At 53.0% G+C, this 15730-nt stretch overlaps 5 protein-coding genes across 5 annotated transcripts; 4 read left to right on the forward strand and 1 right to left on the reverse strand.

Annotated features, from left to right (window-relative positions):
- Positions 1-576: 576 nt before the first annotated feature.
- AYO20_11516 (hypothetical protein) lies at positions 577-1705 on the forward strand (the record flags this gene model as incomplete). Its single annotated transcript, XM_022649763.1, has 3 exons — positions 577-609; positions 693-1511; positions 1580-1705. 3 exons carry the CDS (start codon positions 577-579, stop codon positions 1703-1705), a joined length of 978 nt encoding a protein of 325 aa, XP_022494263.1.
- Positions 1706-2509: 804 nt separating this feature from the next.
- AYO20_11517 (hypothetical protein) lies at positions 2510-3652 on the reverse strand (the record flags this gene model as incomplete). Its single annotated transcript, XM_022649764.1, has 1 exon — positions 2510-3652. The coding sequence occupies one exon, from the start codon at positions 3650-3652 to the stop codon at positions 2510-2512; it is 1143 nt and encodes a 380-aa protein (XP_022494264.1).
- Positions 3653-5998: 2346 nt separating this feature from the next.
- On the forward strand, positions 5999-6971 carry AYO20_11518 (hypothetical protein; the record flags this gene model as incomplete). Its single annotated transcript, XM_022649765.1, has 2 exons — positions 5999-6590; positions 6661-6971. 2 exons carry the CDS (start codon positions 5999-6001, stop codon positions 6969-6971), a joined length of 903 nt encoding a protein of 300 aa, XP_022494265.1.
- Positions 6972-11771: 4800 nt separating this feature from the next.
- Positions 11772-13559, forward strand: AYO20_11519 (hypothetical protein; the record flags this gene model as incomplete). Its single annotated transcript, XM_022649766.1, has 1 exon — positions 11772-13559. The coding sequence occupies one exon, from the start codon at positions 11772-11774 to the stop codon at positions 13557-13559; it is 1788 nt and encodes a 595-aa protein (XP_022494266.1).
- An 816-nt stretch (positions 13560-14375) lies between these two features.
- AYO20_11520 (hypothetical protein) lies at positions 14376-15116 on the forward strand (the record flags this gene model as incomplete). The annotated part of the gene is made up of 1 exon (XM_022649767.1): positions 14376-15116. One exon carries the CDS (start codon positions 14376-14378, stop codon positions 15114-15116), a length of 741 nt encoding a protein of 246 aa, XP_022494267.1.
- Positions 15117-15730: the final 614 nt, after the last annotated feature.

The raw sequence follows: 15730 nt of genomic DNA on the forward strand, positions 1-15730 counted from the left end.
GCCACCGGAGTAACGGAAAACATCTTTGATGATACAACGACGAAAGTTTGAACAAGAGGGTGGCGGCGACTCGTCACCAAGCGGTGAATTTACCACGATGTGTGAAGTCGGACGTTGTTTAAATCTTCACAAGTAGAACTCATGACGCGCTCCAAACCCATCCCCACCCTTTCTCTTCGACCCTCCTACAACGACCAATTCATGAAAATGGTGCTTTCCTTTCGAACAACGAATCCTATCTGAATTAGATCCTAGAATCGCTTTACATAAAAATACCAATCATGGCAAGACTGGCGATGTCGTGAAACCTCACCTAACCATCTTGTATTCTACAATCAAAAGGATACGCGAACTCACGTGCGCAACACCACTGCTCGCCAAATAGCTTCTCCAACGCGAAAAGCGCCCGGTGACGCGGGCATGACTGGCACCAGTCGATAATCGCATAAACGCATAAACGATGTCATCGCCATTCCTCTTGCTTCTTTGATTCTCTCTCCCACAACCACCGCAATCTTGTCACCACAAACACCTCACCACCGGTGGAGCGGCTTGCGGTGAGCCAGTCCAGGGCGCATGTCGAAGGAGATCGAGCGTCTTAAGGACGAGGTAAGTCCATCCAACGTATCCTTATGTTTAGAAGCTTCTCTTTCATTTGATTGGATTTGCTTATCTTCTCTCTTCTGTACCAGGGCACGAGACAGCAAGTCGTTATAGCCGGTGGTGTCGCAGGCCTCGTGTCCAGATTCGTCATCGCTCCATTAGACGTGGTCAAAATTCGACTTCAGCTTCAGCCACACTCACTCTCTGATCCGCTATCTTGCGATGGTATCAAAGGCCCAATTTACAAGGGTGTGTTTTCGACTTTGCGCGCAATCGTGAGAGATGAGGGTATCCGCGCGCTGTGGAAGGGCAATATCCCCGCCGAGCTCATGTACATCACATATGGCGGCGTCCAGTTTACGGCCTATCGCTCCATTACCCAAGCTCAGGCTATGCTTCCGACACGTCCGCCGCCATCGATTGAATCGTTCATCAGCGGAGCAGGAGCTGGCGCCGCCGCAACTTCAATTACGTATCCATTGGATCTTCTCCGGACACGGTTCGCTGCGCAGGGTCCGCAAAAGGTCTATACAGGACTCGCCAATTCTGTTCAAGACATTATCCGCCGCGAGGGACCTAGCGGCTTCTTCCGCGGCCTCAGTGCTGCGCTAGGCCAGATAGTCCCTTACATGGGCCTCTTCTTCATGAGCTACGAGTTCCTACATCAGTACATTGGGGGCAAGACCTTACCATTCGGCTCCGGCGATGCCACTGCTGGTGTATTTGCCAGTATCTTTGCCAAGACCGCTGTCTTCCCTCTGGACCTGGTCAGGAAGCGACTGCAGGTGCAGGGCCCGACGAGGAGCAGGTATATTCATACGAACATTCCCGAATATACGGGCGTTATTCGTGCACTCACCACAATTTGGGCTAAGGAAGGCTATCGAGGTTGGTATCGAGGACTGACTGTCAGCTTGATCAAGGCAAGTATTTTCTCTCTCACAGGGTCTGCCGTCAGTGGCTGACTGAAATGTAGGCCGCGCCAGCATCAGCCGTCACAATGTGGACTTATGAGCGCGTCATGCATTCCCTCGTTCACTCGAATCGAAACGATGAGATGTGGGAAACTTATACCGGCTACGATGATGATTACGATGACTAAAGTTTTGCAGGACATGAGGGTGTTTCATCCTATTAAAGCATGGAGTTGGAGGTTACAAATTCCTTCTGAATGTGTTGGATTGCACAACGTGACGTTCTCCTCTTCGACTATTCAGGAACTTCGACACCATGAAAGAGCCTGTAACTCAAACAGATACTTGAAGCAGGTATATCTGAAAGAACGTTACAGGGTTGGGAAGAGGACAAGGTCGCATTGTCAGCAGTGTCTACCTTTAGCCTCCGACATGCCAGATCGAAGCCGGAGGTCCAAACAGGCGGCTTACATATCTCCAAACTACGAACAAGTCAGAGTGAGTCTGAGAGGCGCGACCTCTACCCCGCTGTGGCACGGCAGGAGGCCCCAGCTGACACATGATAGATGTATACGATCATACCACCATCACCATTACCATCAATCACTTACAGCCAGTCACTTCGACATGCCCTCGACTCCGTCGATTGCTATATCCGAGCTCTGTATCTGGAATGTTTAATTGGCAAAAGCCGTCATCTCCTCCCTTTTTGGGAGGTTCTGGACGAGGTAGGACCAAACGAGCATGAAAAAGCCGATTGCGCGTGTCATCTGGGTCGTTGGACGGAAACAGGAGGACACAGGTAACATGGAATCACATCAGGGGATTGGGCGAGTTCGCAGGTATTCATTGCAGGGTATCTTTTCTCGCTGTATAATAGCCGGTTTTCGCAAGAGCTTCAGGAAATCTTATATGATTTTGTCTGTGCATGGGCGCGGCTAACGGCTCGATGCCCATCGCCATCGGTTGTCCCGTAAATGTGTACAAATCTGTCATCTCCCAAAATTGAAATTTGCCCCGGCGTATTTCCACAGCGCTCTGAGGAAGGCCTGATACTCAACCCTCGTGCTGCCGCTGCCAGAAACATCACCCCCCGAGTCGCCCACGCAGAAGATCTCGCTTAGCCGGATCTGCCACGGTGGGTATCCGTCCAGCTTCACAACTGGGCCGAACACGATGACAAGGTCTGGTTCGCCAGCTTCGACCTCTTTCCCAGCAGGTCGCTCGGCGCCCGCGAGCTTCGAGTTCGGGATCGCGGTCGTCGCGCTGATTTCGGTGTTGATGAGATTGGAGGTTATGTCCTTGGGGCGCAACTTTTGAGCTTGGGCCATCTCGGCTAGGGTCCTGGTCAAGTCGACCAGTGTGTCTCGTCCGTCTGTGGCGGACAGCAGGAGAAGGTCCAGATGGGGTGGCCGCGTGTCGGCGCGCGAGTCTTCAATTCCATCGGGAACTGATTGTGCTGTAAGTAGCGGTGAGGGCGTCCGCGACAGGTTCATGGAGGGATGGTTGGGAGCAAACACTCTCAGAGTCGGCGCCGCTGGGGGGGCACCGAAGTAAGACGAAAGTCTCTGCTTCACCAGCTCTTGCAAAGACACCATGTACGTCTTCAATATCCCCGACTTTTCGTAGACACTCAGCAGGGGGATTCCAGCAGCTGCGGACCAAGCACAGAGCTCTGCAACCTCATCCATTAATGCTTCTAGTCCACCATCTTCCTCTGACTTGAACTTCAATATCACACTGAGGTGCTCAGGTATGCGGTCGAGGTTCTTGACATCTTTCTGTATATATTCTGGGGTGCGGTGGTGATGGTGCCTGATGCCGAGTAGACGGTAAACGGTGGCGTGGTAGATCTGGCGCAATCGAATGTATATGCCAAAAACGAGTTGTATGAGGAAGAAGATTAAAAAATGCAACTTCGACTTCAGGAAAGGCCGCACTCTTCTCCTGTGCCCTCTTGTTTTCGAGCGTTGGGAGGTACTGGGCGTTTGTGAATCTTTCTGCGAAGATTCTGAGGGTGGTGTAGGAAGATATCGTTGCAAAAGCTTCTCACGTTCTGCCGCAGACAGGGCTCGGCCGCCTGAAGCCACATCTCTGCGGTAGATCTTGGTGTCGGCTTCACTGAATGGAGCCATGGTGAGGTTCGAAGTGATCGGGGATTTTCAATGCGGAGTCATTTGCGTCAAGTACACCGTGACAACCACATTTCAGGATATGGAGAGTAGAATGAGGTGGCCGGTCTCGAGATATTTGGGTGTCTGTCGTCCTTTGGATTTCAATAGAGCGATTCGAAGTCAGTAGCAGGTTTCGCACAATAGTTGCCTACAAGCGGGTGCAGGCTCAACAAACAGGAATTCTTGAACCCGCCAATCAGAAATGGGAGCCCCAGATGCACGATGACGACGCCCCATTTACGTGTGTTGCGTGTTCAAGGACCCTTCTGCCTGACCTACTGTACGAACCTGTTGTACGAGGTACTTGCAATCCTTATTCTATCACAGCCTTCCTCTCGCTCTTCACGCCTGAATATATCCCGTACGATGTATTTTAACATGGGGAGATTCGACATTTTGTGACACTCCTTCCCAAGTACCTTCCCGTGTTGACGACTTGGCACGCTAATTATGACGAGGCTCGGATCGTTACTCACAAGGCTTCAAGCAACGACATTCGCTGTTGTGCTTGAGAAGAGCAGCAAATCAACCTATTGCCCACTTCACATGGCAATGAATATTGCATGAGATGAATATGATCCATGGAAATGTCTAATTAGACCGTCCAGCTTAGACTATACCCCTACCGTCGAGTACCCAGTTGAACCGAGGCCAAACAGATCAGAAGAGCCTCATGTCGCAGTATTCTCCTTTCCGGCTTGATTCTTGTAAAGAGGACTACACGATGTGATTGGTGCGTGCCGAGGGAGGGAAGGAGAGGAGAAGACGAAGAGGAGGACGTCCATTAGAAACTTACCACAAGGCTCGCTCTATGGCAGCAGGCCACCATCCTCACTTCACCTGCTGTTATCACAGTTCTCCACAGGCAACTGTTAGAGCCACGAACCACAAGGTACAAGTGAAGAGTGGCTCGTATTTGCTTTTCCCTTGCCCTGCGCATACCATCGCCATGCAGTCCAAGGCTTGTTTCCTCACCTTCCCTCCTCTTATTGTTTCCTAGTACTCGGACTATAGTCCTCCTGGCTGGTCTTGATTGTTCAGAACGTCAAAGATCCAATATCTTCTTCCCTTCACCTTTGAAATGGCGTTCTGGCGGAAATTGTGGAATACGTAAAGGTGACGGCCATTGTTTGCCTCTGCAATCATCAATTGAACCAGAGTTCTCGATTCTACCGCACCATCATGTGGCAAGCACCATACGGCTCGTACTACTGTATGCCTGGTAATTCACGCACCTACTACCCTTCATATGATGCCTATTTTGGGTTTGTGAACGATGTCAATGCTCCCCCAAGGTTAGTGTGCACCTGCCCTCTCAGCTCAGAGTCACATCCTCTCACGAGCGCAACCACATTACTTTATCATTACCTGAGCTCACTATGAAGACCCATTCAACCTGGATCGAGCGCGGTCCAGACGGTCGTGCTTACTTTGTCAGAAAGAAGTCAAATATGCCCTCCGCAAGAGAACTTCTTTCTCAGGCATTGCTCCGCCGAAGCACTCGCTCACTCTTCTCACTTAGGGACTCACGGCAAGACAATCACGTTCGGTGCGTCACTGCAACTGACACTCCCCTTGCGCTGCCTGCGCCCACTTCACTCAATCCTCCTGCGACTTCTGGCTCTCATCCTGCTCCTCCAATGGCTACTACCTCTCAGGCTCAACCGCAGCCCGTCACTATGTACCTACTTCCACACCAGCATGGCCAAATTCAGTCAGACACCAGGGACAAAAATAATGGTCAAGAACATGCAATGAATACACAGGTACCGTTCATCCCAGCAGCTCTCCCACCAGGCATCTTCCCAATCGGATCAATACCGCCTCATCCTATGGGACCTCAGCCAGCGACCGTTTTCCCACCACCCTTGCCGTTTGTGTCTCAGCCTCAGCCGTTCCTAGCTGGCCCACCAGGTATGCCACCAGGCATGCCCACAGGAATACATGCAATTACAGGATCTTCACAGACCCAATCCTACGGACCTCAGGTACCGCTCCAGGGCCCGGCAGCTACACTAAGGGATGTGAGATATAAGTGTGAGATCTGTGGTCGATACCGGTCTGCTCGCTATCATTACAAGCACCCCATCCAACCAGGACAACTTCCAGGCAAAACGATCTGTCAAAAATGCAGAAAGGAGGCCACGGACAGTGAAGATGGTGATACTTCAGACAGTGTTCCTTCGCCTAGGCCACGACGCCACCGGCCGCGTACCCTGCCTCGCCGAAGCTCGTCGACCTACCAATCACAGAGACACCGATCACGAAGTCGAGCTCGATCAAGGGGTCGCACCAAGCTAATCGACTATGACCATCAACCCTACAGAGTTCCGTCCTATAACAACTCGACCTCGTCGAGTCTGGAAGAAGAGCCATATGGCAGCGGCCAACGGAGATATCAGCGTCGCGAAGCCGCAGATAGAGGCCTGGTCAGGCACACTCAACGACTTCACCTTTCTCCCCTTGGCGAGCGATCCTTTGACGATGGCGATCGTGGAGGACGGAGGCAGAACTATGAAGGTTTCGAGGGCAGGGTTTACGAAGATGAGGCAGCGAGGAGACAGCGTTCACACTCAAGACAGCCAACACCGGGTCCAAGAATTCTCAGAAGACAATACTCAGACCCTTTTGTTGGGACACCACCAATTGAAGATCGGGCAGCAAGACAACAGCACTATTTTGCGGGAACACCACATACTCGCTCTCGGGACAGATATTCTCCTCAACGTGGACCAACATCTTTCGGGAGCAGATACGTGTCTGTACCTATCCACTATTCCAGCCATCGCTCACGGAGTGTGGATGCTTCGGAGAACAATCGTGCAAGTGATCACCACGAACACATACGCTTGCGATCTAGATCAGCTCAGCGCTATCACAACAGGCGTATGTCACATGAGTATGAAGGTAAGAGCATCAAATTGGAGGCTGCACTTTAGTCAACTTCTGTTGCTGACTGGGTAATGTAGACGAAAGCCAGGAAGAGGATAGCCATCAAGGGCTACATGCCCCTAGTCCGCCGCCTGTTCGTTCGTCGTCTTTGGGATACATAAGTGAGCCTGAACGCGGTGATGAGGAGAATCGGCAAGGTCGTGTCCGCAGAGGCCGAAGACGACGGTCCCGCTCGCGCTCCCGGGAAGACGAGCAATCGGGGTCTGGAATCCTGAGACCCGGTGATGAAGTGACGGTGATTGAGAGGCACGATCCCAGACCCAAGAAAGACTACGACTGGTATGACAATGGTGGGATGAGGGTCCGAGTGCGCGAGATTTCCCAGTAACGGAAAAGGTTCGCAGTCAGGAAGCGAAGGGAGTCTGCGACTCAGGACGAAATAGGTATCATGATGCGCAGCGTTTGTTGCGTGTGTCTGGCAAAATTCAACACGGCGATGCGCTATGGGAGAAGTATTATTGTGCTCCCCACCGAAAAGGGCTCCAGCTTTGACCAAATAGGCGTAAGTCGGGGAAGCAGCCCAGGAACATGATCTAGACTCGGGCGAGTCCGGATTAGTAAGGGACGGATGCAAAACACCGCGAGAGCAAGGCTCAAACAGGAAGCTGTATCAGATGGCTCACGCAGAGCGAAACGCCATGAGGAGCGGATTGGTGAAGGTGAAGGAAGCTGTTGGTCCAAAGGAGACCTGCAATCCAAACTGGGCGGAAGCGCAGGGGAGGGTGATTGAGAAGAAGGTTGTGACCTGGCTCATTCTAGTGGCGAATTGAAACAGTTGACGTAAAAACTTGAGCTTTGGACGAACAACAAAGATGCTACAGCCTATTCAGTGTTCACTTTCTTTTTGGTGCACTTTTTTTTCAAAGGAATCCGAGGCCGCGAAGGTATCCAAGGGGCAGACAGGGGACAGGGTACTCGGTAGACATGACCGACTCTTGGGTGGCTGGCTTGGAGGAGGACCCTTTCGGTTCTGGGGGAGGTACCTAGAAAAGAGGCTTCAGCTAGACAAGGGTGACCACGTGGGTTATCGAGAGATCTTTTGGCTAAGCGCCATCAGCAAAGTGGTGACGGAGAAACAAGAATAGTGATTGACTTCATGGGGGGAGAGGGGATGACTGGCGAAAGTCTGGGCCGACGCTATCGTTGCGGAAGCGTCGAGGTTCTCGGCCACGCCAACGCTCAAATCCTGCAATCTCCATTCCCATGTTATTATTCGGAAGAGCTGAAGACCCAGGACAGCCGAATGACCAGGAACAAGGGAATTGGAATTCCAGACTAGCAGAGCTGGCGGCTTTGATAGTCGCAACCAATTGTGGGGGTCATACCACCGTTCCTCCTCTTCCTTTGCTGGTGTCCGAGTCGAGAGACGCCACCGCAATAAATGTTGAGATGTCTCGCAGTACGGTTGATCAATCAGAAGGGACGAGGGACCGTACTTCGTAGCAACGGCGGATGGCAGGTCCGAAGTTCTGGAGAGGAGGCGTCGCTGGAACGGCAGACCAGGGAGCAAGGACAGATAAGGGCAGACGATTGGAATCGGTAACAATTCGTTGCTATCTATTTCTTGTAGGCGAGGACTGAGGGCGATACGCTAATGCTGCAGCATCCGAGGACCTTGTGGACATTCTTCCAAGTGGACACCAGGCATCAGTTTACAGTCTGGTGCTGTCGGGGTTTTTGATCGGACCATTGGGGGGGACGATCAAACGGGACATGAGATAGTGGTGACACCTCACCATATGACGATGCGAGCATGAGATGATCAGCACAATACGATTGTATGGTCAGAACAGAAAACAAACTTCACTTGTTGGGGGCTAGATTGGCTCAAAGTGGCTGGCAATTCACAGTGATGACAGAGAGAGAGAATACGTGCTTGCGTCGTCGATCATGGGCGAAAAGAGCCAAAAAAAACTCTGTACCAAGTAGCGCACCTCCCAGGCAAAGGGCCACCAGGCCACCAGGCCACAAGCTTTTAGTCTGTCAGCTTAGATGTTTGCGAAAACTTCCTAGATGGGTAATTATTTCTTAGGGGAAGAGAGAGCATGTGTCAATAATGGTGCAGTGACTGCTCCGCGGTGCTCGTATGTAGACCTGGACAAAGTACAAGAAGCAGTGTGGTCCTTTCCACCCATTCGCTGCGGGAACTTCCAGGTGGATGCCAGAGGCCGAAGAAAAGAAAAGCAAAGGGGAAAGCAGGGGAGGGGAAAGCCATGATCCGGACCGAGACCCACGAGGGGGGAGCATTTTCCATTGAGTTTTTTGCTTTTTTACTCGTTTGCTTAGGTAGCTTTTGGCGGCCACGAGTAGAAACGAGAAATAGTGGAAACGGGCGCTCACATAACGCAGTCGAAGGGCCACCGGGGCTTTCGCTTGGGGAACTTGACTCTGGTTCGAGAACTTTGGGCATCATGGGGGCGGATCCCAGGGGGGTCCACCTATCTGGTTAGCCTCTGGTGAGCTACCTACCTACTCTGGAGGCCGAGAGCCACAGGTAAGGATCTTAACTATACGAAGTACAATAGTTACTCCATTTCGGGCGCCTGTGGCTTTCCATTGCTCATCAACAGGTCGGAGGTGCTTAGTGCTGGTGATGTTGTTGCTGTTGCTTCTTTGTCATTGTGACGATGCCTCCGCTAATCTACGACCCCGTCTTCCCAGAGCTTCCATCCCCTCCAGGCGTCCAAAAATGTGCTGGTCTCCACCTCCGTATCCACTACTAGTAGACCCTGCCTGTCGCCTTCAGTACAAACTGGTACCTGGACTCAACTCTTTGTGTAGGTATTCGTTGACCCATCGACCTTGTGAGCGCGTGGTTGACTCTATCCAGACTGCCAGACCCTCAAACCTCAAAGTCGACCCACTGACTCACACTCAAACCCAAGCAACTCTGTCGCCTCGACCACGCACTTTTGTTCCCTGACCGTTTCCCTCCTTCTCGTTCTGATATTTGCCACCCTCTCAACCCGGGGAGGTGTCATTCGACCCGGTGCCCGACCACTTTGGAGTTTCACTTTGGTACGGAGTACACGGCGCACTCTCTCACCCACTCACTCGGCGGCTGCTGGCAAATCCCGTCTCCGACAAGGCATACAAACATCCTCTTATCAGATGCTTCGCATTTCATGCTTTAGCTAGGAAGATCGGTCCTGCGCGTGCGACGGTGCTACTGTGCTGCGGTGTTGCCTGCGCCCGCCGCCCTGGATGACGATCCGCCCCCATGGCTGGCTTGCCCTTAAAGTAACAAAACATCAAGCTGCATGTCTAGCTCCGCCAGATGCCCTCCCTCACTCACCCTGCGAGACTGAAACCCCTGCATATCTGGACACGATGACTCGGTGGCAAGGACAGTGCCAATAGCTAGCCCTCCCGTTTGCGCCAGTAGCTTGTGACGCGCCTTTGGGTCCCTCTGGAACCTCTTCGTCCACCACCACCACCAACTCCTCCTCCTCATCCTTGTTCGAAGACATGCACTACATCGCCTTTTTGCTCGCCTACACCTTCACGAGCTAGGTCTAGTTCCACTCCCTGCCAGCCGTCTTCCAGCATCAACCTGGCATGCACTTGGGGGAGATGGCGGTGACACGTCACTGACATTATCTTCTTCCAACCTGGCATTACACTTTCCTTCATGCCCGGCAAGGGAAATCCAAGTCCACCATTGACAAGACTTTCCGAAAGCAAGAACCGCCACAAAAACTACTTCTCACAGAATGGTCTCAATGGTCAGGGTTGTTGCGCCATCTTCTCGTGTCTGTCAAGCCACGGTCATATTCTTAGCATCCACCCCTGCATCATCTGGCATCTTTTTGAGTTTGGGCTATTCTGTTGACCCTGGGAACCCGTGGCTGGCCGCTACCAGTTTCCCCCCAACCTTGTTGGTCCCCGTCTTGTCGTCTGGTGCGTCCCCGAAGCCCCATCGTGCCGACCCTCCAGAGTTGGGTGACCCTCATCCTTCCTATCCGGATCAGAGGGGCTTTTGTGATGCCTTGGTCAATACGAGCGGAGCCACACCCTGTCTTCTTTTACTCCAGGTCGCAACCTCGTCTAATCCCAGCGCCTCTTCTCAGAATCCAGATCTGTCGCTTAAATCATATTGTGTCTGGTCCCTTCCCAATCGAGGTGCTGCCCCTCTTCTCTCGCTCACTGAATAAGAAAGCGATTACCCGAATAGGGACGGGCTTCACAAAATTTTCGCTCCAGGGTGTTCAGCTGTGGGCTGATCGGGCTCTTCCACCAAAATACCAGAGAGCAAGTCCTACACACGGTGAACCTGTCCAACCACACGATGAGAAAGGGCTTGATGGTGTATCGTCTGTGGTTCGTGAGGTTTTGTGGCCGTGACGGGGCCATGCAGGGGGGCTAAAGGCTCTACTCCCCACAAAAGGGAAAGCTGCAGCTTCAAGGCGCCTCGCCGCGAGAAAACGGTGGTGGCAGTGGGCGACAAGTTGCACGAGTTCGGTGTCCCTGGGATTTGGGCAGCGTTAGGCGAAGGCGTCAAAGGCAGACTTGGGGGTCACTTCTGCGACACACCGGTCAACCAATGGCAGGAGAGGCGGTCAGTCCCTCTTGATGCCCTGGTCCATTGACATTGCGACGTTTCCGGCACTAAGGACTCGAGCTTGCCTTTTCTGATCGCCCTGTCAAAGTCACTGGCAAGTCGAGAAGAGGTTTAGTACTGGCTTATGCGGCTCTGCTCTCTGCGCAGTCCTGGGACTCCTGGAAGGGACGGAGTCCTAGCCTTGACTGGATGGCCAACGAAGGCTCCTCCCTTGTCCCTCCACCCTCCAGACCATGTTCATGGCGCACGCTCGTGTCGATGCGCTTTTCCTTCATTCCGTGATGCTGTTGCTGCCCCCCTTTCGTCTCGCTTGACAGCTTTTTGGTCTATCAGCTGGGACAGAGCGATGGTGGCCCACCCACACATGTGTGATCTTATTCATATACTCCAAATGCTCGTCCTCCCTGGTACCAGTGGCTCATGAACTTTCCTCCTCACCCATTCTCTTTTTCTCTGCCTGTCAGTACCACCTCTACTGACGGTGGAACATCACGCAAGTCAGTTTTTCCGTATACTGGACCTTGCAGTCTGCAGCCAACCTCCACTTGTCTTCTGGCTAAGTGCACCATGCATCGTCCTTCACACTGGCAGGATTTGCTTGGGAGCGAGGGCCCAGATTATGGGTATTGTGACGCCGACGACCATGGCACTCCCACACAGTCTTGGTCCATCCCCGGAGAATTTCACACCGTCAATCCCCTCCTTGATTCCTGCCCTCTGTATGACATGAATGCTCACTGCCCAAGACCTGGCGGGTTTGAAAACTCCTGTATCTCGTACGACCAATTCGCTCAGGGCTTCAGCCACCAGCCCATGTGGGATGAAGCACCCAGAGCCCTGCCACAACTGGATGGCTTGGGCCTTTTCCGTCACGAATTTGAACAAGGCCGTCACCAACGGCATCTGTCTCCCACGGACCCTTTTGGGTTCGCTCTCTCCAGCAACAGCGATTCGTCGGGGAGCGACTATGCTCTGAGTCCAGATGCAACTCGGAACTCCCTCATCGTTCCCATGGCTCCCTCGCCACAGGGATTCTACGCCACTCCTTTGGCGACGTCTTCAGTCGCGAGCCAGAGCTGGACCTCACAACCACTCTTGATGTCTCCCCATCCTTCCACACCTGTCCCAGCCACCCACACTATCCCCAGCATGAGACAACTCCAGGTCACGCCGGATCCAGAACAAGACGACGAGCCGGTCGATGCCAAGGAAGCATTCCACTCCAGGATCGACTTTCCCGCGGGGATAGAGCTATCGGCACAGCTCCTTAGTCCTCCTGACTCGGGACCAGACCAACCAGTGCACGATGATGAATTTATGAAAGACGAAGAGGAGGACTCTGAGTTGACTGAGACCGACACCGACCCCGACTTCAGCCCCAGAGGATCTACCACCCGCGGGCAGGGCGGGACCGCTCGTCGCCACTCTCTGCGTGGACCACGGCGTCCAGCAGCAGTCATTGATCCCAAAGCTCGTGTGCAGAAGTCTGCCCAGGTCGTCGACACATCACACAGTGGCAGGTCACGGTCCAAGACCAAGAAGAAGGCCCTGGCAGTCAGCAAAGACGAATCGGACTCGAAGCATTTTCCCTGCGCTTTCCACCACTACGGTTGCTGCGCCATGTTCGGCAACAAAAATGAGTGGAAACGACATGTCAATTCTCAACACATCCAGCTTGGTTACTACCGGTGCGATATGGGCACATGCTCACCAAAGGCGGCGCGGACTCAGCACAGGGGGTTTAACGACTTCAATCGCAAAGACCTCTTCACCCAGCACTGTCGTCGCATGCATGCCCCCTGGAGCGGGAGCAAGAGGGCCGAGAGCAGCGTGCCAAAGAAAGATCGAGACAACTTTGAGGCAGAGCTTGAAGTCATTCGCGCTCGCTGCTGGGTTGACCGCCGCAAGGGGCCTCAAAAGTCCAAATGTGGATTTTGTGGCAAGAAGTTTGCCGACGGCAAAGAGTCTCTCGGCTGGGATGAAAGGATGGAACATGTTGGTAGACACTTTGAAAAGGACCATCGGAAGAGCGAGGACGAAGTGATTGATGACGGTCTCCAGCAGTGGGCTATCAGCGAAGGTATTGTGAGAGAAGGGAAGAATAAAGGGGAGTTCTGGCTGGTAGGTTTCGAACCCGCTCCGCCGAGTCGGCGTCCCCGGCAACAGAGGAGGAGCAGAAGATCAAACAAGGAGGTGGAGGTCAAGCAGGAAGACGATGAAAGCCACACGACCGACGGCAACCACGTCGACACTAGCCGCCTCCAGTACACTCTCGATGAGAAGCATGCCGACAGGATGATGGAAAGCGAAGACAACGGACAAGATGAGGATGCTGAGGCCGAAGACGATGAGTAAGGTCTGATCAGTCTGTCAAGAGGTGTTGCTGCTTGAGCCAATACAGATGGCGTTGTCGAATTGGGCATTTATGGTTGAAGGGACTTGGACAGTAAAAGGACAAAGGTGATGGACATAATGATACCCTGTCTGGTCTTGGGAAAAGGAGAAAAGGCGAAAAAGTATTAATGGAATTTTGTTCGATGTTGAGACTGAAATATGGATTTTTGTTGTACAGCCTCAGCTGAACTTGTCTGCCACTTGTGATTGGTTGTAAGATGAAACACTTGATGCCAGCCTCGTTTGAAAGTCGACGGCGTCTCTGAGCCAATTCGCGGCGGCGTTGGATCTTGATCTCGTGTTTATGAAACGCCTGTGTATTCTAGTCACCACAGCTCATGTTCAACTCGTCGGGTTTTTTTGAGCCTGCGGAACAGTTTATCTGAAGATGAGGTGCTGTGGACGCTTTGTTTGGGACGCCTTGTTTTCGTTGTAGCCGCCTTGTCGTCGTCCTCTGTCGTCTGTCGTCTGTTGGTCTTTGTTGTAACTGCGGTCTTTTATTTTCTTCGATTTTGATCATTTATTTCGCTGTCCATTTATCTATTTTTGTCAAACCTTTGTTCTGCTCGTCTGGCCTCTTGTCACCCCAACATATTCTTTGTATTTGCTCCTACTGCTTTGGAAGTCTTCTCTCCTTCTCTCCTTTCTAACTTTGACCGCCTTTCCTCACTCATCCTCCGTGTTCAATATACCCCCCACATATCCCTTTCCTTTACGCAGAATCTAACAAACGACCCAAGACGTCGACCCCAGCCACGTGCTAGAACCCCCCCAAAGATGATTTCCTTGATTAGCCTTCTCTCGTTCACCGCCGCAGTGGCATCCACCGCTCTGGCTGCGGCGTCTCCCAAGAACTTTTCCGCTCATCGACACCACCGGCGCGACAACTCCAACTCCAATTCCAACGCCGCTGGACCCCCCGACCCCGTTCGCCAGCTGCTGTACATGGCCCCCGACTCCAACACGTGCGACGGCGCCACGTACCCGAACGAATGTGCCGTGTCGTCGCTGCCCGTCGTGCAGGCCCTCGTCGACGGCTTTGCCAAGTACAACGTCACCACGGCGCCCGAACAGGCCGCGCTGCTCTCCTGGATGGTCTACGAGAGCGGCCAGTTCAAGTACAACCGCAACCACTTCCCCGCGCCGGGCCGGCCGGGCCAGGGCACCCGCTCCATGATGTCCCCGACCTTTGTGCAGCAGTACGCCAACTCGATCCCTGAGCTGCAGGCCAAAGTCGCCGCCATCGCGCCCCCCCCAGCGGCAGGGACCTCCCTCACGAGCGCCCAGGCCGACCAGGTCCTCGCCCTCGTCCAGCCGGACAAATACTCCTTCGCCGCCGCGGCGTGGTACTACGGCACCCACTGCACCGACGCCCAGAAGAAGCTGGTCCGTCAGGGCGGCCAGAAGAATTGGGAGGACGCCTTCATCACCGGCTGCGTGCAGACCACCATCGACGACGACAGGATTGCCTACTGGAAGAAGGCGTGTGAGGCCCTGGGGGTCACGGTGAAGCCGTGAGTTGTGACGAAGAAACGTGTGCGACATGGATCTGGAGTTTTCGGAAGAACTCGGTATGCGAGGTATAAAAAGGTTGAGAGATAGAGCTTTGGAGCTAGTTATTTAGTTAGTCAGTTGGCTCTCTGACAATACGATCCTTTTTGGTCCAAACGTAGCGAAGGGCCCGTCACTTCCCCGTATCAACATGTTTCTCTTCTCTCTTCTCTCCCAGCCTTCCGCTATCAAGTCCTTTTGCGCGCCGGTTGAGAGGTCCAGTGTACCTTATACATCCCGCCTAGGTAGGTCACTCGTTTCATTCAAAATCCACCTAATCGTCCTCGGTAGCTCCAAAGTTCTCATTCCCTGTATCCCCTATGTCCCATATAGCGAGGACTCACGGCCCTTGACGTTTGCGGGGGACCAAGTAAAGCAGTTTCCCAGTGCGCTATTGTAGACAATGTGATAGTGTAGATTAACCTACATACAGTGTGTATTCCACCGCGCGTGAGGCTGTCTAGTCAAAACAAGCCAAGTCAGCCCAGCCCAGCCCAGCCCAGTCTAGTCCAGTCCAGTTCAAGCGAGACGTGATAGACAGTCGATGACCAAGCAGTGTATTACAGGATATATATATATAT

This window comes from Fonsecaea nubica (genome assembly GCF_001646965.1).
Source record: "Fonsecaea nubica strain CBS 269.64 chromosome Unknown Scaff161, whole genome shotgun sequence".
Taxonomy (NCBI): Eukaryota; Fungi; Ascomycota; class Eurotiomycetes; order Chaetothyriales; family Herpotrichiellaceae; genus Fonsecaea; species Fonsecaea nubica.